Source organism: Pteronotus mesoamericanus, unplaced genomic scaffold (assembly GCF_021234165.1).
Source record: "Pteronotus mesoamericanus isolate MK-2021 breed Mesoamerican mustached bat unplaced genomic scaffold, CSHL_Meso_final contig_177, whole genome shotgun sequence".
Taxonomy (NCBI): Eukaryota; Metazoa; Chordata; class Mammalia; order Chiroptera; family Mormoopidae; genus Pteronotus; species Pteronotus mesoamericanus.
Genome location: NW_026555073.1, coordinates 2,022,669 through 2,050,300, shown reverse-complemented (window position 1 = coordinate 2,050,300; position 27,632 = coordinate 2,022,669). Strand labels below are relative to the sequence as shown.

Here is a 27,632-nt window from a genome sequence, read left to right as displayed (position 1 = left end):
AACCAAATGATTAATTACAGCATATTTATGCCATTACTTCAATCTGAAATGCCTGCATTACTATAGCAAAAATAGTGGATTGCGTATACCCAAGAGAAATAAAAATATTTTTATACAAAGACAAGCTCAAATAGTTCATAATACCTTTATATGTAATTATCAAAAACTGGAAAGAATCCAGATTTCTTAATTTGGTGAATAGAAAAACAAATTGTTGGCCCCGGTTGGTGTGGCTCAGTGGATTGAGCACCAGCCTGTGAACCAAAGGGTCACCAGTTCGATTCCAAGTCAGGGCACAGGCCTGGGTTGTGGGCCAGGTCCCCAGTAGGGGGTGCTCAAGAGGCAACCACATGTGGATGTTTCTCTCCCTCTCATCCTCCCTCCCTTCCCTCTGTCAAGAAAGAAAGAAAAGGAGGGAGGGAGGGAAGGACAAATTGTATATCCATACAATAGAGTACTACTCAATGATAAAAAGGAACCCTCTAATGATACACACAATAATGTAAATGAATCTCAAACCATTATGCTAAGTAAAAGAAGCCAGATACAAAATAATGCATATTAATTGATCCCATTTTTATGAAATTCTAGAAAGGCACAACTAGAGTGATAGAAAACCATGGATATTTTCTGGAAGCTAAGGAAGAGACGATATTATAAATTGTCAAAGGGCATGAGAAAACTTTTTTTAAATTTGGAATAATTTCAGATTGATAAGAAGGATGGAAAGATATTGTGGAGCATTCCTGTGCGCCCTTCACCCAGTTTGCACTAATGTTAATGTGGTACAGCTGTGAAAGCTAAGAAATTAATACTGGCACCACACTGAAGTAAAATATACGCTTTTATTTGAATTATGCCAGTTTTTTCTCCTAGTCTCTTTTTTCTGCATCAGGATCCAATCTTTAGTCACAGTGTCTTCTTCATCTTCTGTGGTCTACAGCACGTTCTCAGTCTTTCCTCAGTCGCCCATGAGTTTGGGTTCCTCCCGCCCAGGATGACGTTATGGGTTTTGGAGAAGAGAGAGGGGAATGTGCTTCTCGGTTCATAATATCAGAGGGTGTGTGATATTAACATAAGTTACGATTAGTGATGATGCTCTGGATTATTTAATTAAGATGGCTTCTGCTAGTTGTCTTCACAGTAAAGTCATAATTATTCTCCCTTCCCATGATGTTTTTTAGAAGCAAGTTACTATGCCCAATCCACTCTCACGGGTATAGGGGAACATCTTCACACATCACTTGAAATTCTTTTATAAAGGAAATCCACCTCTTCTCCCCCATTAGCTTATTCAGTCATTTATGTACCTCAGTGTAGATTCATGTACCTTCATCCTTTGTATTGAAATCCAATATTATGGTTATTTAATTGTTCAAATTATTTCAGATTTGACATTGGGAACTCTTTAAGATTGGTTCCACTCATTGTTTTAACAATTCTTACTTTCTACTTTCTGGTACTAGCGTATATTCCAGGTTCATTATTCATTTTCTCTACCTTAGTTCTAGAACCATCCATTTCTCTAAGGAGCCCTGGGTCCTTCCACTGAAAAAATGGTGTTTTGAAACCAAAATTTGGGCACATGGTCACTTTTGGAACTGATGGCAAAGTTATTTATGATCGTTCTACTGGAATTTATGTGATTAAATTTGTCCATACTCATTAAAATGTATGCTTAAACTATGTGAAATGCATTGTATGAAAATTACATTTCAGTGAAGGTTTTTGCAGAAGAAGATTGTTGAAAATATTTAACTCCATTTTTTCTCATACTGCTCTTTTCTACAAGAGACACTATGCAAATGAGTAAAAAGGCAAAAAAGCTAAAAACTGGTTAAACTAATTGTAATCTTATTTTTGGCTGAGTAGTCTGTGTGCGTGTGCATCTGTGTGCATATATAACAGAAATCAGTTTATTTATCAGTAGTTTGGTCAAATAAATTAGTGGAGTTATTTTTCTCTCTTTTCTTTTTATTCTTTTTACCTGTATATCCAGTTGTTTGGAGTTGTATATTTGATTAAGTTTTTTAATGTTGAAATTTATCTGTATATCTATATATATACAAGTGTTAGGAATTGTTTAGGATTGTACTTTTGATTAAGATGCTTGATCTAATGATCATATATTAAATCTTTGTCATATTTTTTAATTTGAGTTTTATTAACAAACGATATCTTTTCTCAAAATGTTGCAAAGAAAGATATGTGAAGCAGCCCACATGGGCGCACTGGGTATCTGATGAGGCAACTTAGCTTTTCCAATGATTTCAGTTGTGAAGTCTTGATTGATAGTGTTGAAGGGCCATCAGAAGCCCCCCATACTTAAGAAAGAATGCGATACTTACGTCATTGGTACCCCCAGCGTGAGCTCAGTTATTGGTTTCTGTTCTCCCGTTTGGCTCCTGTGCTCATCTGTCCTCTGAGGACATTTTTAGACAGGCTGCAAATATTCGACGTGACCCGCTACTTGTTGCAGTTAGTACTGAGGGGCTTTGAACAGGTGTTGTAAGAGGTTTTGTCACTGGGCTGTGTCAAGTTTCCTGTGGAGACAACCAAAGAGGTTCCAAGGAGGAAGAGGAAGACGCCGAGTTCCCTTTATTTTCTTTAAATGTAGAAGGTGGAGTCAGACAGTCCCTACGCACATGATAGAAAAAGGAGTTAAATGCCATTCTGGCAGCCAGCAGCCAACAGGCAAACTCTTGCGAAAGCAACGGAAAACATCAAAATGAGTGAATAACTTAATGAGTCTTACTATCTGTTTGAGGGACTGGCTTGTAAGGCGTTCTCAGTAAATGGTTGTTGTAATTAGCACAAGCACTTTTTTGGAAATGCTTGCATTTTCTATTAAGGTTATCTATAACAGTGGTAATTTACATTTTCTGAAAACATGGTTTTCCTTTGATAAGTGAAATTTGACATCACGTGTTGACAGGAGAGACGTGGTTCTTCTTGCTGACGCATGTAAAGAATTACAGATCGGCAAATGGATGAGCGCGCCGTCAGTTTATTAGCGATCCGTTCCCATGGAAGAGAGCGGGCCTCGCTAAGACAAGGGCCGGGGTGAAAGGCAGAGGCTCAGGGCAAAGCAGGGCGGCAAAAGTAAGGAGAGCGCCCAGCGCACCAGGAGAGCGAGTCCTTTGTCCTGAGGACTTACATAGTTGGCGGAGTGAGAGCAAAACTGTTCCATATTGATTAACAGGTGAAGGTGGTGCCAGCTTTCCCGGGGTCACATGGCTCCCCAGACTTAGGTGTGTGGGGGGTCTGTGAGGCGAATCCTTATCTCGCTCCAGACTCTGTTCATATTTTTGTATAAGAGATATGGGACAGGAGGCAGATAATTATCTGTGGGCTGTTTCTTTGGGAGCTGTGGATGCTCTCCTGCCTTTCAGGCCTTGGGAGGAAAGCACAGCTTCAAGGCTTTCTTTCCCAGATGGTGGAAACGCTCCATAGAATTTCAAGGCCTTCTCCTCTTCCTTGCTAACATAGTGTTTTTCGTGATGTTGGAACACCTGGCAGTGTTGTCGGACCAGGCTCAGGGCTGCTGACTTAGGGGGTGAGACAGGTCTCCCTCCTTCTCTCTGCCTGGGTTTACTATTCATTCCACCGAAGTGATAAAGGCATTTCCTGGCAGCCAGGATGTTAGACGCTGGCCAGTAAGAGCAGCGCAGTCTCAAGAGTCCTTCCTATGCTGGCTCCTGCCTCACATGCACATGGATGCAGGAAATTGTGAACACTTTATTCTAGGATTTTCTTTAAAGAAATCACGTCTTGAAGCAATTCTACATTTTAGGTTTGTACAAATATTCTTACATTTATGTTAACTGTGTCCATTGAATAGAGGCCACAGTTTCCCTCAGAGGAAGACATGCACTCTCACCTACCAGGATGTGAAATGAAAAAGCTTGTTGGAGGGCGATTTTTCAGGAATGTGGGTGTAGCTGTATGTATGTGCGTGTCACATAATTAATGGTCTATCAAGACATGTCTTCTTCTCTGATTAACTTTTTATTGACCTCAGAGTATTTTTTGAAGCAATATTTTGTATTATTTGTAATAGGCTGTATTTCTTTTTACATGTAGCCAGAATTGATTCACTTATTCCAAAGATATGTTCAGTAGCTTTTTCTGTAATAAGCACAGTGAAAGAAATCCACAAGTTATCCCCCCAATGAACCTTATAGTTAATGAGATAATAAAATAATAGAAATTAACATTTTTTTGGTCAAGGTAGGTTTTGTCACACTTATGTTTGGCAAATGTTTTAAAAAACTTTTTTCTGACTTCTGGTCAAGATGGTGGTATAGGCAGACATGACTCGCCACTTCACACAACCACATCAAAATTACAACTAAAATATAAAACAACCATCCCTCAGGAATCTCAGGAATCGAGCCGAATGGAAATCCGACAACTACAGAATTAACTATATCCATCCAGACTGGTAGGAGGGGCACAGATATGGAACAGGCTGGTCCCACACCCACGTGGATAAAAATCCAGGAGGGATATCTTGGGAGTGAAGAATCCCAAACCCACACCAGGTCCCTCAGCCCAGGGTTCCAGTGCCAGGAAGATAAGTCCCCGCAACCTCTCGCTGCAAAATGCAGCTGAGATTAAGTTGGTGGGAAAAACTCCTGGAACCCCAAGCAGTTCCTCTTAAAGAACCCACACACAGACTCCCCTACCCAGGCTCACTCCCTCTGGGCTCCAGCACTCGGGTGGCAGCTTGAAAGGCACAAGCGGTGCACAGAGAAAGACAAGTGTCTGGCACCAGGGTGAGCAGAGGCTGTTGTCTCTCTGCTAAACCCTCCCCCTACAGAGCTGGCAAGCTGGCGCCATATCTGAGACCTCATCAACGTGGCTATCACTGTGTGACCCACCTTGGAGATCCCCAGAGGCTCCGCCCCACCCAAATTACAGGCCCATCCAAGCTGCTTTTCTCTAAGAATGGCTGGCCTTGGCTCCCCAATCCTATCAAACAAGCAGCAGCTGACGTCAGTGAGCCCCAGGCCTGGCACTAGCACCAGCCAGATTAGATTCAGAGCTTGGCTTCGTCTGGGAGTCTCCAAGCCCAGTACAAGTGGCGGCCATCTCAGATTGCTTTAGCGCTCAGGCACGGTGCCCCAGATGAAACACAAGTGGAAGCTGACCTTGGCATGCACCACGTGGGAAGCCCCAGGGCCAGCGCACCCAGGGGACAGCTACAGACCAGGTCGGAGCACCGCCACCCTGCCCCTGCACCCTGCATCCTCCACGGAGGGCGGAGGTTGGGGGTCAGTGGTCATAGCCAGGCCTTGCAGCTGACTGATCTGGGTGAATTCTTCCATTGATCTACCAAGAACAGCCAAGGCTCAACGACAATAGGAGGATGTACTCAGCTCATACAAAGGGTGCGCCTCGAGTACCCAGCTTGGGTGGTAGGGGAGGCTGTGCCACTGGACCCTACAGGACACCTACTACATTAGACCACACGACCATGGAGTCACAGCAGCTCTACCTAATGTATAGAAACCAACACAGGGAGGCTGCCAAAATGAGGAGACAAAGAAACATGCCCCAAATGAAAGAACAGATCAGAACTCCAGAAAAAGAGCTCAATGAAATGGAGATAAGCAATCTATCAGATGCAGAGTTCAAAACACTGATTATAAGGGTGCTCAAGGAACTTAGCGAGGACTTCAGCAGCATGATAAAGACCCAGTCAGAGAGGAAGGATACATTAATTGGAATAAAGAACAATTAACAGGGAATCAACAGTAGACTGGATGAAGCCAAGAGTCAGATCAGTGATTTGGAACTTAAGGAAGCAAATAGGAACCAATCAGAACAACAAGAAAAGAGGATCCAAAAAACGCTGAGGTTACTATAAACAGCCTCTGGGACAACTTTAAGAGATCAGATATTCACCTCATAGGGTTGCCAGAAGGAGAAGATAAAGAACAGGAAATTGGAAATCGATCCGAAGAAACAGTGAAAAAAACTTCCCTGATTTGGTGAAGGAAATAGACATGCAAGTCCGGGAAGCACAGAGAATTCCAATTATGATGGGTGCAAAGAGGCCCACTCCGACACAACGTAATTAAAAGGCCGAAGGTTAAAGATAAAGGAACTATTAAAAGCAAGAGAAAAGAAGTTAGTTACCAGAAGGTTGCCAGATGAGAGCGGGAAGGGGAAGAATGAGTGAAAGGTGAGAAGGTTAAGCACAAATAGGTAGCTACAGAATAGCCATGGGGACGTAAAGTACAGTGTAGGAAATGGAGCAGCCAAAGAACTTATATACATGATCTATGGACATGAACAAAGGTGGGGGGACTGCCTGAGGGCGTGGGGGGTGCTGGGTGGAGGGGGGCAAAGGCGGAAAACAAGACAATGATAACAACACAACTAAAACAATTTTTTTCCCCTTAACTTCATTTTTTGACATTACTTTTCTTAAATGATTTCTGGTTTTTCCCCCATTGTCAGAAAACTGCACAAATCCTACACCTAATCTTAATGATTATAGAGGTGTGTATAATTTAACTTTTGGAATTCACATTGTGCTAACAGATAGTTCCCCCCACATAATCACAATGTAGTCATGAAGCCAAAAAAGAAGAGACAACAGGGAAAATAATGAACGCCCATTACTCTTGTATAGAGAAAACTTAAGGCTGTTTGGCAGGACTTTCAACATTTATTAATCTCTATAATAGATGAAACATAATTGATTTTATTTAAATGTGTAGTTCTTTCTTGTGATAGATGCTTCTATTTTAAACCTGTTTGCAGCATTATATTAATTTCTTGGACATTTCATCAGTATATTCTGTTTTTGAGCAATTTGCCTATGAGATCATAAATTCCACATTAATTCATATATTTAGATTTAAAGCAAATGTTTTCATTGAATTTTTTGTTCTGTTTTGAGTTGCTTTACAATTAATTAACTTTTAACAGATAAAAATCATGTACGCACCTTGAAAAATGCAAATAGTACAAAAAGACAAACACTGAAAAATTTGACCAGGCCCTCCCCTCTCAACAAATATACACCCACTCACATCTGTGCACGTTTGGGTTTCTATAAACATAAGTCACCTTTAAATGAAAGTGTTAGAACACACACTCTTCTGTATATTGCTTTTAAACATTAAATTGTGGAGATTGTTACATATTGACGTAATTATGTTGACCTCATTCTGTGTTTATTAATAACCTTTATTTTTAAAGCAGTTTTGGTTCACAGGAAAACTGTACAGAAAGTGCAGAGATTACCCATGTACCCACTCTATTCTCTCTCTAATTCCCCTTATAATTAATATCATAAGTGAGCGCGGTACAATGATCACAACTGAGGAACCTATATTGGCATACAGACTCTCTCCGACTTACCATGGTTTGATTTTATTTTTTCTTTAAGTTGGTGCAAAAGTGACACACTTTCAATAGAAACTATACCTTGGATTTTGAATTTTGATCTCTTCCTGTGGTGATGCCGTGCCATACAGCACTCCCTTTAGATGCCGGGCAAGAACGTGATCGAAAGGTATTCGCGCTGCCATGCTTTTTGGATATTGCGTTTTGAGCGCATTCAAGGCTGGCTAGGCTAACCTACGATGCTCAGTAGGTTAAGCGAATCCAATGATTTTTTGACTTATGATTTTTTCATATTGTGATGGGTTCATCAAGAAGTAACCCTGTCATAAGCTGAGGGGCGTCTGTATTATTATTAGTTAACGTTGGTGGCTTGCCTGGCAGTTCGCTCTTCCTGCCGCGCAGTTCGACGGATTTTGACAAATGAGTGATGTCCCGTATCGATTACCACACTGTCCCCTCTCCCCCGAACCCTTGGTGCTCCATTTATTCTTACCTGAACCCCTGAAAATCATGAATTTTTAACTCTCTTCATCTTTGCCTTTCCTGAATGGAATTTGATTGGAATCATACAGTATCTATTTTTTTCAGACTATCTTTTTTTCCAGTTAGAAATAGGTATTTAAGAATTATCCATGTCTTTTCCTGGCTTGCTAGCTCCTTTTTTTTCTTAGTGTTGAATAATATTTTCATTTCATGCAGATTTACCATAGTCTATTAATTCACCTGTTAAAGGATACATTGCTTGTGTCTAACTTTGTCAGTGATGAATAAAAGTACTATAAATATTTGTACGCCTGTTTTCTTTGGGTGAATCTTAGGAGACCAGTTGCTGGATTCCATGGTAGGCCTATATTTAATCTTCTGAGAAACTGTCAAACTGTCTTTCACTGTGGCTAATATCGTTTTACATTACCACCATCAATGAAACAGAATTCATTTTGTTTCACATCCTGGCTAACATTTGGTGTTGGCAGGTTTTGCATTGAAGCCATTTTAATAATATAAAAGGTATGTCATCGTAATGTAATTTGAAATTTTCTAATGTGATGTTGAGTGTCTGTTCAGATATTTATTTGTCATCTATATATCTCCTTTGGTAAGGTGTCTGTACAGATCTTTTGCCCATTTTTAAATTGGGTAGTTGTGTTTACTTTTAAGAATAATTTTTCTATTTTGATGCTCTGCCTGGTGTGACTCAGTGGATTGAACACCGACCTGAGAACTAAAGGGTCGCTGGTTCGATTCCCAGTCAGGGCACAGGCCTGGGTTGCAGGCCAGGTCCCCCACACGTGGATGTTTCTCTCCCTCTTTCTCCCTCCCTCCCCCTCGCTAAAAAAATAAATAAAATCTTTTTTAAAAGTTTAAACAAAGAATAATTTTAATATTTTGAATACAAGTCCTTTATCAGATATGTGTTATTAATAATTCCTTTCAGCGTATTGTAAAATATTGTCTGGGTTGAAGCATGTCAGGAAAATGTGGCCTCCCTCAGACATGTAAGTAGGACCATGCAGGCTTCCTGTTAGGTCCCAACCAAGGTCCTGAAAATCCGGCGAGTTGCCTCTTTCCCACACCACCCTCCAGCCTGCCGCGAACGAGCACCCTGATCTCACGAAGGCCGCGTCTGCAACATCTGTCCTGTCTGCCCTGTCGCCTGCGCCTTCACTCACACCCCGTCACTCAGACCCGGATCATCTCTCACGTGGAGCCTCCAAATACCTTCCCACGGGGCCTGCCTATTTGAGCAGCCTCTTGCACTTTGAATTCTGGCCGCGTCACTCTGCGGTTCCCAGTATTGAACGGTCCTTTGTCGCCTCTGGGGTCAAGTCTGCGGTTCTGTTTAGCATGGCACCTCTGCTCATGCACGGTGAGGCCCCGACCTGTCCCCCAATACTCGGTGGCGCGGTCATTCTGAAGGTGAATGAAGAGACACAGTGTCCTTTCTCCTCCTGTTCTCCCTGTGAGCGTGTCCTTCCATCCACCACGCTCTTCTGTCCCTTCTCCACTTGATGAGCTCTCACCTGTTCCTCTGGGCTTAGCGCCCGTGTAGGGACCTCATGCCGCTGCCCCTTCCCCTGCCCACGCCAGCGGGGGGCGGCTTTCGGTGTCACTCGCTAAACAGAAATGGAGAGGACATGCATGAACACTTCCAAAAATGCCTGTCAAACAAGACGTGCTCTACGAAAGTTCGACATTCTTACCATTGTGCGGCAATAAATCCCTGCTTTGTTTGGACCATGACTATAAGCATTAAATAATCTGGGAAGCTTGTTCACCCAGTTACCTAAGGCAAATTTGGGGAGAGGAGGGGAAGGGTCGATGTAATATAATGCTTTATAAATGTTGTCTTGATCCACTATCTTTCACCTGAAAGCTTTCATTCATTTTTAAAGTAGTTTACATTTTATTTATTTTTTAATTTGAGGGGTTTATTTGAGCAAAACTTTATTTGAATCAGGCAGCCCCAAATTGGAAGGGGTGAGGAGTGAAGCCGAGAGCTCTGACCAGATCACTGGGGAGAAGTAGGAGGGGCCATAGGAGGGGGTTGCCTGAGGCATGGAATTAAGGGCTGGACGATTTCAGATCGAAGGAGGGCAGACTCTGGCTGTCAGGCCGTCTTCCCCGAGGATGCCTGGGTGATGGAGCCGCAGCTGCCTGCGTGTCCCACAGGACGGTGTTTTCCATGGGAGAACGAACTCCGGGCACAGCCTAGGGTCCGGCTGGCCTGGCCGAGGGGGGCAGGGGTTTCCTCTTTGGGGGTCCTGCAGGGGACGGGCTCTGAGGCAGACGCCTGCCCTCCTTCCAGCATTGGGCAGCTTTCATATCTTTATGTTGTTTTATTTTGTAAACTACCTTATAGAAATAAGATAATTAATAACTAACAGGGGGAATGATAGAACTCAGGAGGTAAGATTTTAGCCTTCACTGATAGGCCTAAGTGACTAAAGCTGTCACTAAAGAGTAAAAGAGTTCAACCTTAATGGATAGGCTTAACTAACTAATGCATGTGGAAAGCCGTTATTCCAACATTGTGTAGCTTTTGACTAAAGACTCCTTTCCTTTCTCCCCACACCTCTGCCTCCGGAATTTGGTGGAGCTGCTCAGTCACAGCACTCCAGGGACAAGAGTGGGAAGGGACGCTTTCGTACAGAAAAGGATGAAACTCAGTAAGAAGTTTCTTCTCTTTTTCTTTTTTTAAATTGCATTTATTGGGGATGACTCCGGTTATACAGGTTTTGGCGTACACTTCTGTAACACATCATCTGAATGGGGTCGTCTGTGTTTACTCCCCCGAGGCCAGACTCCCTCCATCGCTGTGCATCCCCCCTTTACCTTCTTCTACTGCATCTCCCCCACCCCCTTCCCTCTGGTAATCACCATACCGCTGTCTGTGTCTCGGGGGTTTTTTCCTTCATCCCTTCACCTTTTTTGCCCAGCTGCCAAATCCCTTTCTCTCTGACAACCGTCATCTGCTCTCCATCTATGAGTCGGTCCCCAAATTCCTTGTTAGTTCAGGTTGTTCATTTGATACCACGTGAGTGAGATCATACGGCAGTTGCCTTTCACCCCCTGGCTTATTTCACTGAGCGCTGTGTTCCCCAGGTCCCTCCGTGCTGTCACGGAGGGTAAGATTTTTTCTTTGCTCACAGCCACGTCCCACTCCACTGTGTAAGGGCCCCAGAGTTGTTGTATCCACTCATCTGCTGATGGGCACTTGGGCTGCTGGTAAGGATCAGCTCCTGTAAACAGGGGTGTCCTGGGAAGCGGGGCACAGCGCACGGTGCGCAGGGGGCCGACTGCTCCAAAGGGGCGGGCTGCGGAGTGGGAGGCGGGGGGATTCTGGGAGCAGAAAACATTGTTTTATTTTCTAACAGCTCCTCGTCCACCTAATTTTTGTCCACTTAAATTTAGACCTCAGAGTAGATGGGTTAATATGAATCTGGGTCAAAAACAAAACAAAACAGCTGAAGACACAGGTTCTTCCGAATAAAATAGGCCCCTAATAAGCTCTCTAACCTTCGCCCGGTTTTTCCTCACCATCGTCCGCTCTAAAGGGCTCACCCCACACACACCACCCCCCGCCCCTGGTTCTTGCTTTCCCTTCCTGAATCCGGGCAGCAGGCTTTTAGTGAAATGTTGGCTAAAACTGGTCTCTCTCACACTCCCCCATCCCCCAACCTGGCCCCACCCCCTGCCTCCCCCCCACACGCCCTCATGTGGCAGGTGCGCACCTGTGCCCAGAAAGATGGGGAAACGACACTTCCCAGAGAGCAGTCACAAGACAGCCGATTCAACAACCAGGTGTTTTATTACGATGATGGCTGATCATTTACTTTTCATTCACATGGCATATTTCCTGGTCCAGGCTCGGGCCATCATATTATAGGTGTCCCTATCCTTTAAGTACATTCTCGCAATGGATGGGACTAAGGGGTCAGCGAGGTTGGGGTTACATAACATTGAGCTTATAGATATCAGGACTTTGGATATGGAGAGTGCAGGGGTCCACTGGGACCTGAGAATATCTAGACAGATACACCCTCGTCTGCTGATGTTGGGGTGGTAGATCCGGGTGGTGAAGTAAATCCAAGGGGGTCTGAAGGGGTAATCGTATGGGAAGTGTATGTTTAGGGAGAAGACCCCCCCCTCGTAGGGACTGTCCTCCGCGCCCAAGATGATGCCCCTCCAAGTGAATGGATCCTTGTCCTCCGGCCCTGCCGAGCACAGGGGAGGGGGGTCCTTGCTGATGTCCTTCAGTTCCCTCTCCAGGCGGCTTAGAGCCCTGGGCTGGTCCATGGGAATCTGCTGTAACCAGACGTCCTGAAAGGGACAACGGGGACCACGGGTCATGGGGCCCGTGGGGGAGGGCGGGCGTGGGTTCCGGAGCCACGGGTTACAGGGGCAGTTGCTCCCCAGGTCGGTGGGTCAGGAGGCCGAAGGCGGCCGGCGGGTGCGACGGGGTGTCGGGGACAGGACAGGGGCGGAGCAAGTAGGAAGGGACCCCTGGGGACCTGGCTGGACCTGAGCGGCCACTGCTCACCTGTTCCCCACTGGTCTCTGGCTCCTCCATCATGGACTCCTATGCCGCTCGCTGCACCTGTCACCTGTCGTGACCTGGAGCCTCTGCCACTCAGAGCCTGAGCTCTAAGGCCGCGCTGGCTGTAGGCACCGCTGTCCCAAGACAGGACTCACCACTCCTGCGGGGCTGCCTGCCACTGCCCTGGGCCCTGCTGTGCACACTGAGTGCCTGGGGACAAGAGGTGATCCCCTCTGTGAAGTCACAGGGCCAGCGGATGACATCAGCAAGTCAGTGGGGACCGAGCGGGGGGGAAAAGGCAGGGGGCGGGGCCTGAATGAGAGGGGGTGGAGGGTGGGAGGGACCATGGAGCAGAACCGGGGGGGGGGGCAGAGTGGGAGGGACCATGGAGGGCAATGGGGGGTGGAGGGGCAGGGGGTCCTTGAAGGGGAGTGGGGGGTGGGACCAAGGGGAAGCCGATGGATGGGGGGCCGGTGAGAGACCTGGGAAGGTGAAGGGGGCGGGGTGGAAGGACCCCGGCTCCCTGGCTGGCTCGGCTTGGCGCTCCGACTGGTTAGTGGGGTCCCAGGCCCCCCTGCCTCCCGCTGAGAGTCACCCAAAGGAACAAGGGCGGTTGCACGCATTCCCCACCCGTCCGTCGCCCAGACTCACCCCGAGAACAGGCCACCCCCAGGCTTTGAGCTCATCCCTCTCCCTGCCACCCTCGCTCCTGAGCTCGCCCCCCCGCCCCATGGACACAGAAAAACAGAGCCACTCGGTCTCCCCCCCACCCCAGATGTCGCAGGGGCCCCTGAAGAAGCTGTAACAGGGCGTGTGGCGTTTGTGGAGCGCATGATCTGCCAACACAAGGACCAAAAACCGCAAACCATGTTCGCCCGAATGACAGGTGCGCCCTGCGGCTCGCCCCAGGGGCCGGGGGAGACACGGAGAGAGGGCACTGGGAGGGCGCCAGGCTCCGGGGCTGCGAGAACAAAGCCTTGAGGCGCCAGCCGGCCTCGCCCAACTTGCCCCCCCCGACCCCCACGCCTGTGGTTGCTGCGCTGCCCGCCGCGTGCAGCTGCAGGGCCCTGCGCTGGGGCTTCAGGGACGCGGACTCCAATTGCCCGCCTCATGCCCCGGGGCCTTCTCAGTGCCCTGGGAGGCAGGCTCCCCGGTCGCAGAGGAGATGCCCACCTTCCCAGGGAGCAAGCAGCTCCTTCATGGCCCCACAGAGATCTGAGAGGCCGGAGCTGAGCAAAAATCCTAGAAAGTCTGTGCTTCAGTGACGTTTACTGAAAAGCAACAGGAAGACTTCTTATGGCTCTACCAGAGAGATGCCGCTCATGTATAGATACCTAGACAGAGAGGGAACCCATTAAAAACCATCAATAACGAAGGTAATGAGGCAGCCCAGAAAGAAACTTACAGTTTTCCCAAAAATAAACTCAAAGACATGGAAATATATCATTCGAATGACAGAGTACTCAAGGTAGCAGTTCTGAAAAAAATTCGAAAAGATAAAAATAAAATAAAATAAAATAAACCACTGACGGGCAGTGTAATGAAGTCAGAAAACAAATCAATTAACACCACCGGTGCTTTACCAAAGAGATGTAGACTTTAAAAAGAACCGAATAGAAATTCTGCGGGTGAGGAACTCCGTAAAAGAGACAAATAATGAAGGAGTGAGCTTAGGACATTGAACTGTCCAGATGGAGGAAAAAGTGAGTGAAATCAAAGAGGGAAATCTAGGAATGACACAGACGGTGGAAGATAGAGACCGGCATCAAAGAAGGAAAGATCCGACATCTGGAAGAACGATCCGACTCCATCAGAAAGAGCACCGAAAGAATTACAGGCATGCCAGAAGGAGAAGACAGGGAGAAGGGAAGGGAGAGCTGATTCCAACACATGGTGGGCGAGAACTTCCCAAATCGAGGGAGAGAGCTCCATCCTCCAGTCCAAGAAGCACACAGAACACCTCGTTACCTCAATCCAGAAAGGCGTTCTCCAAGGTGCACAGTACTAAAACTGCCAAGAATTCATGACAAAGAAGGAACTGTCAAAGCAGCCAAGGAAAAGAAGATAGTAATCTGTGAAGGAAAGCCCATTAGGTTCTCCTCAGACTTCTCAGCAGAAACTCTGCAAGCCAGAAGAGTGGGGCCAAATATTCAAACTACTGAAAGAGAGAAATTACTTTTAAAAGTATATCCAGCAATCTTTTAAATATGAAGGAGAAATAAAGACTTTTCCAGACACACAGGAGCTGAGGGAATTTATCACCAGTACACCTCCAATGCAGGAAATACTCAAGGGGGTTAGCCTACCGGAAACAAAGAACAAATGGATGCAAAACTGTAAGAGTAACAACAAGCAGACAGAGAAAGGACATTACAACCTTTTTTCAGGACACTGAAGTGTACTATACTCTTAAATATCACAAAAAGGTTACAGGAAGTAAAAAAAAGCATTTAAACAGAGAGAAGAAGAATACAGTAGCTAATGTAATTCAGAAATTAACTCACAGAATAGGGGTAATTTGTGAAAACAAAGCTCTAAAAGGAGAGAGGGTAAAATTCTGAATTTTCAAGAAAGATGGAGATTAGATACATTCAGAAGGAAAATGACTACTGCATATATAAAACTTTCTCTTGTATAAATCTAATGGTAACCATGTACAATAAACCCCAAACAGAGACACAGAAATTAAAAAAAAAAAAAAAAGGAAACAGAAGAAAGAGGTATGGAATACCACCAAACAAAAACAACAGAGAGAAACACAATGAAAAGAACCAAAGGAGACACAGAACTACCAGAAAACAAAAGATAAAATGGCTGTAGGAAATCCTCATACATCGATAATGATCCTAAATGTAAATGGACTGAATTCACCAATAAAAGGTACAGAGTGGCAGATTGGATCAAAAAAACAACACCCACCCTTATGCTGCCTTCAGGAGGCACATCTGAGGTGCAAAGAGAAATACAGACTCAAAGGGAAAGGGTGGAAAATGATTCTCCAAGCAAGTGGCATCCACCGAAAAGTAGGTGTAGCCATACTTATATCTGACTAAATAGATTTCAAGATTAAAAGGTAACAAGAGACAAAGATGGACATTTTATAATGATAAAGAGGACATTACATAAAGAAGACATAACATTTCTCAATATATATGCACCCAATCAGGGAACACCAAAATATATAAACCAAGAGAATGAGACAGAGAAACTGACAAAAATCAATTATTGTAGTGGACCTAATACTCCATTGACACCTATAGATAGATCATGCAAACAGAAAATCAATAAAGAATTATCAACCTTAGATGATATATTAGACCAAATTGACATAACTGACATTTACAGAGCTTTTCATCCCAGCACAGCAGAATATACATTCTTCTCCAGTGCACGTGGAACGTTCCCAAGGATAGACCATAGATTAAGTTACAAAGCAGCCTCAACAAATTCAAGAAGATTAATATCATGTCAAGCATATTTTCTGACAACACTGCTTTGAAATTAGAAATTAACTGCAAAAGAAGAAATATGAAAAACCACAAAGATGTGGAGATTTAAAAACACGCTACTAAAAAACACTGGGTTATAGAAGAAATAAAAAGTGAGATCAAAAGATATACAGAGACAATATGACATATCAAAACTTTTGGGATGCAGCAAAAGCAGTCACAAGAGAGAAGTTTATATAGTCACAGGACTACCTCAAGACACAGGAAAAATCTCAAGTAAACGACCTAATGTTACATCTTTAACAACTAGGAAAAAAAGAACAAAGGCAGCCTGGAGCTGTGGGAGGCTGGAAGACGTCATGGAGGGTTCTGCCCTCCAATCTTTGGAGAGAATACACCCTGCCAGCACTTTGCTTTCAGACCGAAGGCTTCCCGGAACTGGTTGTTTTAAGTCACCCAATTTGCTAGAATTTGTTACAGTCGATCTTGGAAATTAAAAGAGATCTCTTTAAATTTTTTTTATTGTATTCATTCTAGAGAAAGGGGGATAGAGGGAGAACGAGAGGGAGAGAAATAGCAATGTGAGAGAGCACCACCGACTGGTTGCCTCCTGCACACACCCGGGCCTGGACCGACCCAGCAACCCAGGCAGGTGCCCTGTCCAGGAAATAAACCAGCGACCTTTCGCTTTGTGGGATGATGCCCAACCCACTGAGCCACACCAGCCAGGGCTCACGATCTCCTCTCACACCTAAAAATAATGATATTTTTTTTACCTAGAAATATCAGAGTGTCTTGGGAATTGGGTAATGGGTAGAGGCTGAATGAAATAAGTCTGATAGAAGGAGCCCCAATTGCCCTGAGGAGATTGTTGGTAAAAACGCTGCCATGAAGGTGTTCCTGGCCAGGGCTGAGGAAAAGGCGAGGAGCCAGGTGTATGGAGTCAGAGCACCACACAGGCTGTGCGTGTTCTCCGGCACAGTAGACCTATGCACATTAAAGTTGCCTCTGAGGAGAACTCAGAAGGAAGTAGGATGTTACTAAAAAATAGAGAAAGGGCATCCTTGTTATAAAGCAATGGGATTTTATATAAATTGTGTTGTGCAATTGAGTAGAAGACAGAACTTGTGAGCAATGAATATGAATACTTAGCTGAAGACATTTTCAAGCTTTGTGCTGAAATTACAACCTGGTGCCTTCTCGATCCTTCTAGTAAAATGTGAGAGGGGAGAGATACATTGAGGAAAGAACTGCTAAGCTGCAAAGAACCAGAACTTGATGATTTGGAAGATTTTTAGCCTCTCCAGATGGCAACAATGTTACAATTAGAAAGTTTTCTGTTGCGAAAGCGTGCTTAGGATAGAAGGCCAAGGGGTGCCCTGGTAACCTTTCGCTTGAAGAGATTCGCTGTGTTAACCGGGTGTCTATCAACCGTCACAGCACACGGCGGGGGTCTAGCGCCGAGGGACACCGTCACACACGCAGGTGAGCTGCATGGTCTCTGAGACTATTGTGTTAGCGCTAACAGCACCCCCTTGAACTGAAAGGGGCAAAGGCAGGACAAACTGGCTTTCTTCATCCCTGTAAATGCCATTTATAGGACATGTTCAGAGAGACAAATTCATGGGCACAGTGGATGGTGATTCGCTGACCCTGCGAACAGGGAGAGAGGATGCGGAGCGACCCCTGATGGGTGTGGGCTTCTACCGGGGCGACGCGTCGGTGCCGAGGTCGGTTGGGGCGGGGGCTGGGCCGCCCTATGAATATGCTGCAAGCACGTGACATAATACTTCAAATGAGCGAGGGCTCTATGGCCTGCGAATTCATTCTTAACAGAGATGTTGCAATTTTTACTAATTGGCCTAAAAATGGCAGGTGAGCAGCGTTTAGGCTAAAAACAGATTATCCTTAATCTCCTTATTTCACAAATGTATGTACAACAACCCTTCTATAAAATGGTAATGGAAATCAAATATATAAATAGCTTAAAGGGAGCCTAGTGCAAAGCATGAGCATATACAGGCGTGCACAATAGTAGCTTTACAGTTGTGTATGGAAAATAGTAGAATAAGTAATCAATAATAACACAAGAATGAACGCTGTGTTTCATGGACTCCCCACTGTACACCTACTTTTTAAAAAAGATTTTATTTATTTTTCGAGAGAAGGGAGCAGAGGGAGAAAGAGAGGGAGAGAAACATCCATGCGTGGTTGCCTCTCGCGCGCCCCCTGCTGGGGACCTGGCCCGCTACCCAGGCCTGGGCCCTGGCCGGGAATCGAACCGGCGACCCCGTGGTGTGCAGGCCGGTGTCCAGCCCGCGGAGCCAGGCCAGCCGCGGCTGTGTCCGTGCTTCTGAGAAGCCCGCATATGCTCTCCTGTTCGGGTTGATGGTTGACAAGTTACCTGTCATGCCCCCGTCGGTCAGTTTGGACGACTGAAGGCTTCCTGGGCGGTGGGACCTGAAACTTACCCGGACAGAGGCTGGCGCCCACCCGTGGACGTTGTTCCCGCCTTCCGTCACGAGGCCCAGCTGTCGCTCGCACGAGCGCTGCGGCGTCCACCTGCTGTCCGGACCACGATGACCAGCACGGAGTCTGCTCTGCCTGTGCAGCGCCGGCGTCTCATTCAGGGAAGCGCGCAGACACCGCTTCGGGAAGCCGCCGGCACGAAGCAGGGAAGCCTGGCAATGACAACGGCCGCCGTGGGAAAGACAGGCGGCGGTGGGGGGGTGATGCGGGTGTGCTACAGCTGTGCTTCCTGGGCAGCAGGCCCCCGCCGTCCGCGAGGCGCTTCCGCGGCGCGGAGATCTCACTGCCGGGGGCCCTCCGGGCCTGGGAGCCGATTGGAAGAGTCGACGAAGGCGATTGGAAGCGTCGGAAAGGAGCCACACTTGCCCTGGAGAGTCCAGTTTGGCTTGCAGGCCATGCCCTGCTCTTGGCTTTCCTGTTCTTTGGCTCCCCCTCTGGTTTTCCCTCCTTTCCATGACCTGAAAGTAACGGTGGGTCTCCGGGGTTCTCTTCGGGCCTCTCCCCGTTGGGCCTCCCCCCGTTCTGTCTACACTCACTCACTTGGAGATCTTACCCAGGCCTCGGGCTTTAGATGCTGCCCCACCGTGACTTCAGTGCCCTGGTGTTCCTTCTATGAATGTTTTTCCTAAGCAGTCTGAACCACTATGCAGGACATCCAGAAACTATGGCATGCTGTGATATCAAGGGCCCGGAAGTATACAGAGATTTCCGTGCAATGTAAAGACAGAAATCTAATTATTAGTCGAAACCCAAGTGACCTTCTCTCACAGTCCCATCTCAGACAAATGACAAAGCAAGGCATCAAATTATATTTTGCATGAAATGGATTACATTTAAATTTAGGACATTTATTCTGAGCCTTCCAGGAAGCACATTGACATCCAGCATAGCACAGGCTATTGCATTTAAGGTTTGAAAGTAATTTATGATAAGAGTGAGATGCCAGAGCTTGAGTCGTGGTAGCACTTGTAGCAGTCCGCATGAACCGTAGGCATAGAAAGTGGGAATTGCCTCCCTGTCCTTTCAGCCAAATGGATTTGCGGTTCATTCTTGCTGGAATCTGTTGGGCTGCTGGAATCTGGATGCCCAGATTAGGGATGTTTTCAGCCATTATTTTTTCCAATAAGCTTTCTTCCCTTTTTCTTTTTCTCTTCTCCTTCTGGGACACCAAAAAATGTATATTTGGTCAACCTGATAGCATCCCATAGGTCATTTAATCTCTTTTCATATATATATATATATATTGCTTCTCTGACTGTATAATTTCCAACTATCTGTTTCAAGTTCACTGAGTCTTTCTTCTATTTGACTATATCTGTTGTCGATTCTCTCTAGTGATTTTTTTTTCAATTGTTATTATACTTTAGCTCTGACATTTCTCTATTTTTAAATATTTTCTTTTTGTTATTATTTTTGTGTCTTCATGAATCATTTCCTTGAGCTCATGGAGCATCTTTATGATGGTTATTTTGAATTCTTTTTCAGGTTATTCACCTCTGTTTCTTCAGGATATGTTTTGGATAGTGACTTTTTGTTTGTTGGGCCACGTTTTCCTGTTGATTCACGGCCCTTATAACACTGTGTTGACATCGGAGAAAGGCCTTTAGTGTTCAGTGTGCTACGTGTTTAGTGGCCTGTCATACCTTTCTGTGGATATGCCTTCTCTGGACTTGCATTGGTAAATTCTCAGTTAAAGGACTTTTCTGGTTTATTGTGTTAGGATTTTATGATATCTTGTTCTTTTTCACACGTGTTTAAAGCACTGCAGCTTCTAAGGGCTTCCTGCAAGCCTCCAGCTCACCTTTGCTCAAAGTGGCCTCCAGGTATCTAGAATGCACCGACACATCTCTGCACACTTATCTATATGCATAGTGATAATTGCAAATTAACTGCCTAATACTAACATTTATCCATCCATTATTCTGTGTTGATTAAAATTTCTTGTCACAGCACCGCGTTTACTGAGGATTATCTTCATAACAAATATCTTGTAATTTAATAATATTAAATTTAATAGTTATAAAAATAAAGACAAATAATTATTCAACATAATATTTCCATAGTTAAAATGATTTGTTGTAACTTATATGAATGTTCAGAATATGTCCACTCTCCCTGTTACCCCCTGTTGTTGGGAGAATGTACTTCCCTGCTGTATTGATGTTGATCTTGGACATGTGACTTACTTGATCAATGGCAAGTGAACAGATGTGATGTACAAATGTCCAATAAATGCTAATTACTGTCACTCCTCATTAGCTTGTGACAGCTGCCTACAAAAAAAATGTTCTATGTAACAGGTACTACTTCATTCTTGGCTCCCACATGGGAGAATGCATCCTTCAAACTCGAGTTCTACCTTCGACGGAAGCCAAGCCAAGATGAGATGCGGAGACTAAACAAAATCAGAGGTAAACTGAAGACTCAAAAACAAGATGCAAGTATTTGTTTTAGTCCATGAGATTTTTAGTGCGCTTATTGCTGGGACAAAACCTGGCTAATCTGTTATATTTACAAAATGTATTTGGTGTGTCAACTTGGAATACCTTTTGTTGTAAGTAATAATCATAATAATGCAAACAATTAATGCTTAAATAGTCAGTATAGTTCTACTTTTTCCCAGGCACAAAAGTCAAGAAAGTAAGTAGTTGCTGGTGCCATTTCTCATGAGGTGTCTCTTGGTGTCCCTGGGGCTTCCCTAATTGGTCTCGAGATGACTGCTGTCATTCCAGGCACTGCCTCAGCCGTCAGTGCAGGAGAATGGCAGACACGACACAGGAAGCATCTTGGTTTTCCTTTTAATGGGTCAAGAAAAGGGTATTCCGAGGAAGGCCCTGGCAGCCTTCATTGTCTGCCCTGCTGCCCAGAGCTGGGTCACGTGGCCCCTCGCGCCTGTCATGTGGACTATGAAAGTGGGACACGCATGGCCCTGACTGGGCAGATAAATTGCAACCCAGGGCTGAGGACTTTTAAAGTGTTTTGCCATGCAAAAATCTGGGTTCCGGCAGCAATAAAGAAGTGAGGCGGTGATGGCGAATATTGAAAAGGCAACTAACAATGATTTCTCTTGTTAGAATTATTTACCACATCCTTTAATTCTTGCTCTCCCCATCTACTGCGATGCCAGAGTAGCATAATATATATGCATAACATATTTCAAAAATATGTTTGGCTGCCTTAGAAAAACACCCTGTATTAATAAGACTTTAAAAGGTGTTATGTAGTTAATTGAAACAGGGTAAGCCCTGAGATTAATTGAAGCAAAGAAAGCGTGATGTCAAGGTGAAGACGTAGTCCCTCCAAGTTCATATTTAGTGGGCAGTCATGCTAACACACGGATAAAGAGAATAAAATTTGGTGTGTCAGATTTAATGATACAGAAAGTAGCGCGAGATCACATTAAAATGCAGCACAGGTGCACAGCCTGAGAGAGTTTATGAGCCCTGGGTTTTATCGCTCACATTCTCCTACGTGATTGGATGCCGTATATTACAATGCAATCTTCAGATGTCCCGGGCAAGGTTGCGACACTGCTGTAAAAACGGTGTCATGCAAAAGGATTTAGTCTCTGCCAGGCGAGTCTCTGTATATGTCGCTTGCACACTTGGAAAGATGATGTGAACCGGAACCTTTTAGTATTATGTAAAATCCAGAATATAATCACACATCTAGCTTCTGAATATAATTTAACTTTTTCCTTTGCATGATATTGTTTTGCTCTAAAAACATAAATGCAACACATTCTCTCAACCACGCAATCCTTTCTTGGTTTAGTTAGTATCAACTTCCATAAAATTACTGTTACATTTTTTTCTTCCTTTCTGGAACAGCTGGTTTCCTCTTTACTTGGGGCATAATAAGAAATATTTACAAGTATTTTCTTACTTTTAACACATCAACGAATTTACTAGTTGTCAGAAAACCTCATCACTTTAATTTAAATGGAAGACATAGCTGCAATTATTGCAGGTCATCCTCCACCTGTGGCATTAATTGGACATATTTAAAGCTCCTTTAGTTTGGGTTTAATTCCTTCTACTTTATTAAAGTGGAAAAGGTCATGCATTCTCCTTTAAAATACTGAGAAAATGAAAAGTACCATAAGCAAAAAATACCAAATTTGATGTGCATTCTGCAACAATATCAGGTCCAAGAATGTTCTCAGTATTAACAATGTAATGTATCTATTGTTAGGAATTGGGAAATGTGGACTTCAGTGAATATCAGAAAGGATGAAATCCGCCTCTCAATGTGCCAAGTGACTAAAAAAATAAATCTCAGGAAATAAAGCTGCATTCTACTCCAAGGTCACTGTTTAACATATCAATAAGGATTCATGAATCACAGGCAGTAACCTGATAAAATAAACCTCTGGGCTTATTAAAATATTTGATAGAATAAAAAATTGTGAACTATAGAGAAGTAAAAATTAATTTACCACTTTAATTAGCTATAAAAGCATATATAAATAGACACAGCAGGCATAAAATATGGTGAAGTGCTATTGATATTAATCTCAATTTTTAATGTGCCACTTTGAAGCCAAATAAAATAGCTTGTTTTTCTAGTTGTGTTTTTTTTTTAATATAAAAAGTTAAGTTACTTAATGGAAATAGGAGAATCAGGGCCTTAGAAAGGAAACGGTTAAGCAGAGTTGATGAGTTAAATAATGGCACATAAATATTGCAGACTAATAGTTTTAAACTTATTACGCTACTTTTTCTTCATTCAGCAAGAAAAACCCTGCCATTAAAGCCCACTCACATTTTTCACATCTTTCAATAAACATTATAAGAAAATAACATTTTTTCTTCTTACCTTTCCTGATGATATTTTATGCCTTATTAAGAAAAAAATTTAAGAGGTCAGTGAAATACCCCTAGATAGCACTTAATGACAGATGATAAAACTAAGAGTAGAATGCTTTCTTTAAAGGAAGGAATACACCTTTCCCACTATGCTCATTCATAAAAGAGGGAAAACTATACTTTGAAAAAATGTAAAGTAATCATGTAAAGACAGTAAGATGAGAAATAAAGACAAAACTAGTAAAGAACTATTGTATTTCTTCTACAATGTATAACTATTGTGGCCACCTACTTATAATCTGATTTATAGAATGTACTGGTGTGGTAGTCTCTGGGAAGACCTAGTAAAAGATCATTTGAATCCTCTTGATGTATTCAAATATAAAAGACCTAAGGACTTGCTTCCTAGGGTGCTTAAAACAAGAGAGGTCATTGTAGGGTAAGTACTTACTTGTTATAACAACGTGTAGATAAGTGGAGAGATTCATGAATATTAGAAGAGGGACATTTGAAAAAGGTCAAAGCCTAGGAATTACACATTTAGTCTTTATAATTTACAAAAGCATAATAATTAATTTTTCAAACCTTTAGAAAACCATGAGTTTTCTCACAAAGCTTCAAATAGTCAAGCATTATGTTTGAGTAAATTAAATGCTTTCTAAACTCCATAATAGGCTTGGGATATAAGGAGAAGTTATAAGAGTCAGTCTTCATATGACAAGGTTTAATTCAGAGACAAGAACTTAGAATGAACAAAATGGTAATTCCAGCCTAAAGCATAAACTGGATTCAGAACCAATGCTTTTATAAGGTAATAATTAGTAACTAATTTTGATGTAAATGAAAACCCAAAATACAAAGACACATACAAACATGCATGCACGTGCATACACCTGAAATAGTTTGCAAATGAAGCCAAACTGTAAGGACTCTATGGAGATGTGAAGCAGTTAGACATAACTTAGACAATTATGCCCAAACTCAAAGATTCCACACAAGCCACTCAACCTTCAAGACCTGTAATTTTTAAAAGTAGGTTGTTAGACTAGACAATTTCCAAGGCCCCTTACAGTGATAAGGTGCTGTGAGCCTTTTAGAGACAACCAGCGGTGTATGGGACAGGTGCAGAGCAGAGCAGAGAATTGTTTAAAATATTCAAATGTGCTGCACAGTATTCCACAGAAAGTCATCTCATTTCTCACTGACCATATTCCCTCCCACAAACACCATCTCAACCAAAATTCTTTAATCATGGACAGACATGTATCATATTAAAGACCTGATATGTCGATACTAGGTTTGAACTATAGTTGTAGCAGTAGAACCGCAATGGGAGAGATGAAAGAGAAAGAATCTCTTTGCAAGATGGATCAACATCTTGTCTATTGAGTATACATGTATGTGTGAAAGATGGCGGGGGGGAGAAAAGTCAGATGCACTTTTAACTTAGGAGCCTTGAACTTGAGAAGGTTATATTAGTGTTGATTACATTGGGTGAGACAGGAGTGGAACTAGTTTTTAAATGGGAGATGACTCTCACTCTTTGTCAAATGAGTTTAAGAAGCTTCCAGGGAACAATTTAAAGTGCATGATAGAAGACTGGTACAGATGTTAAAGATGGGGTCTAGTTTAGGCTACACCCTTTCTGAGGGCAGGGACGCTGTCTAATTTATCTTTGTCTTATTTGTCAAAGGCATTTAAGTAGAAAACTTGGGTACATAACAGACTCCCAAAAATATATGCCGAATGGATGATTAATATCTAAGCACTTGTAAAGATAAAGTGATGATAAAAATAAATAATCTGAAGAAAGTATAGAAAAAAAACTTTTGATGAGAGCCTAGACTTAGGAACAGGCAGAAGAGGAGCCGGCGAAGAAGACAGGACATAGCGGTAGAAGAAGAGGAGGAACCAGGACGACACCGGCATGGCTGCCTGCTGTTGAGTGTCTCAACGATGTCATTCCCAGAACGACATTGCAGATTCCAGACACACAGAGGAAACTATGTCAACACTTCAGGTGTAACAGTGCAATGAACTTCCTCCCTCTAATCAAGAATTTATTTATGCTTTCATCAGCCCTGATTCATCGTCTCACTTAAGTGTGTGAACAGCACAACTGCCACCTCCAACATTCCCATGACTTCTCAGCCTCGCCCTGTCACTTCCTGTCTCCTGTACATTTGTTGTGCTTTTGTCAACTCTTCAGACCCTTTGGGAACCCCATTATGCCATGTGTAAACTTCATAATATACTTATTTTTCTATGGTATCTTCGATATCCAAACCTGAACTGAATTTCTTACAAAACGACACCTCTTCCCCCAGTTCAGCGAGGCCTTCTCTGACTCACCATAAAGTGTCGAAGACACAGTGTGGGCTCACCTCTTCGCCTCTAGTGCCACTTGCACACAATCGAGCTCAGAAATAGGAAAAAAAATCACTGGCAATACTCCCTTCCTGGGACACCCATGGTTTTACTTGACACTTTCTGCTATTTCCAGACGCATCACGCCTTTACTCAACTCCGAGATAAACACCCTCCTCAAAGCGTTTCCCGCCTGCTTCACAGGTTTCGTCTTCTCAATCCATTGCAGTCACCCGAGAGGACTTTGACTTCTACATCGGTGGCTCTTTAAAAATGCCAAATTCACATATTTTTATCTCGATTCTCATTATATTCGTCCCCAAAATGTTTAACCCACTGGTGTGGCCACAGCGTATATTTTCAAGGGCTTTTCCTCCTGGCTTTCTAACTACAGCTTCTTTACCTGCAGCTTGCCTCACACTTTACCATTCACACTTTGGGGACCACTCTGCTTCTACTGTTCCTTCCATCTCCCCTAACTCAGTCTAGGCTTAAAAGTGTATGAATTTCATTCTGCTTTCTCTTGACTAACAGTTTTAATCTGTTTCACTTCCCAATTATGTAGTAAGTGACTCACAAAAATAACTTTATTTGCCATATTATTTGTTGGTTTGGGGTTGGCCTGGGTCCTTCTCGATTATGTCCCTTCATTCTGGAATCCAAGATGAAGGAGAAACCCTTCTCTGTAACATGAAGTTTGCAGAGTAGAGGGGAAAAGCAGTGTCAGGACCCCATGCTGGTTCTTGAGAAGCTTATACCCAGAGGTTTTAAATTCCATTCCGTTGGTCAAAGTGAGTCATATGCAAAAGCCTATCATCCGGGAAGCAAGGACATATGTATTCCTCCCTCACCGGGTGTCAAAGCAGCGGTATATACCCCTCTGATGGAGAATGATACCAAGCAATAAATAAACACTTCAGAAGACTGGTCAACATAAAGTTCTCGTACCAATAAAGACTCTTGATGCTTTTTTTGGAACCATGTACAACTCTTGCCACATCCAACAATACAGGCTCCAAAATGGAATACTCACCACTATTCACTTTTTAATATATTTTATTGATTATTCTATTACAGTTATCTCAATATTTCCCCCTTGGCCCCCCTCTGCCTGGTACCCCCTTCCCACCAGCATTTCCTCCCCGCTTTAGTTCATGTCCATGGGTCGTGCATATAAGTTCTTTGGCTTCTCCATTTCCTATACTATTCCTAACATCCCTGTCTGTTTTGTACCTACCAATTATGCTTCTTAATCCCTGCATCTTTTCCCCCATTCTCCTCCGTTCCCCTCCCAGAAGATAACCCTCCAAATGATCTCCGTATCTATTATTCTGTTCTTGTTCTGGCTGTTTGCTTAGTTTGTTTTTTACATTCATTTGTTGATAGTCAGGAATTTGTTGCCATTTTAATGGTCATAGTTTTGATCTTCTTTTTCTTAAATAAGTCCCTTTAATGTTTCATGTAATAACGGCTTGGTGATGATGAACACGTTTAGCTTTACTTTGTCTGGGAAGCACTTTATCTGCCCCTCCATTGTAAATGAGAGCTTTGCTGGGTAGCGTAATCCATCACTTTGAATACTTCTTGCCAGTCCCGTCTTGCCTGCAAAGTTTCTTTAGGCTGCAGTCTTATGGGAACTTCTTTGTAGGTAACTCTCTGCTTTTCTCTTGCTGCTTTTAAGATTCTTTCCTTATCTTTAATCTTTGGCATTGTAATTATGATGTGTCTTCGTGTGGTCCTCTTTGGGTCCAACGTCTTTGGGGCTCTGTGCTTCCTGGGCGTGTATGTCTATTTCCTTCACCAAATTAAGGAATTTTTCTTTCACTGTTTTTTCAGATAGATTTCCAATTTCTCTTTCTCTTCTCCTTCTGGCACCCCTATGATGTGGCTGTTGGTGTGTTTGGAGTTGTCCCAGAGGCTCCTTATTCTATCTTCTTTTTTTTTTTATTCTTTTTTTCTTCTTGCTGTTCTTATTGAATGGTTTTCTCTTCCTTATATTCCAAATTGAATTGAATTGAATTCCAAATTGAATTGATTTGAATCTCAGCTTCATCCCCTCCACTGTGGGTTCCCTGCAGA

At 43.5% G+C, this 27,632-nt stretch overlaps 1 protein-coding gene across 2 annotated transcripts; it reads right to left on the bottom strand.

Annotated features, from left to right (window-relative positions):
* Positions 1–11,703: 11,703 nt before the first annotated feature.
* LOC129065382 (ubiquitin-conjugating enzyme E2 D3-like) lies at positions 11,704–17,011 on the bottom strand. Of its 2 annotated transcripts, XM_054566637.1 has the most exons (2): positions 16,998–17,011; positions 11,704–12,136 (listed from the first exon to the last, which is right to left on the bottom strand). In XM_054566637.1, exons 1-2 carry the CDS (start codon positions 17,009–17,011, stop codon positions 11,704–11,706), a joined length of 447 nt encoding a protein of 148 aa, XP_054422612.1. The 2 variants fall into 2 exon arrangements, with proteins under 2 accessions (XP_054422612.1, XP_054422611.1); XM_054566636.1 differs by lacking the exon at positions 16,998–17,011 and having other exon boundaries at positions 11,704–12,159.
* Positions 17,012–27,632: the final 10,621 nt, after the last annotated feature.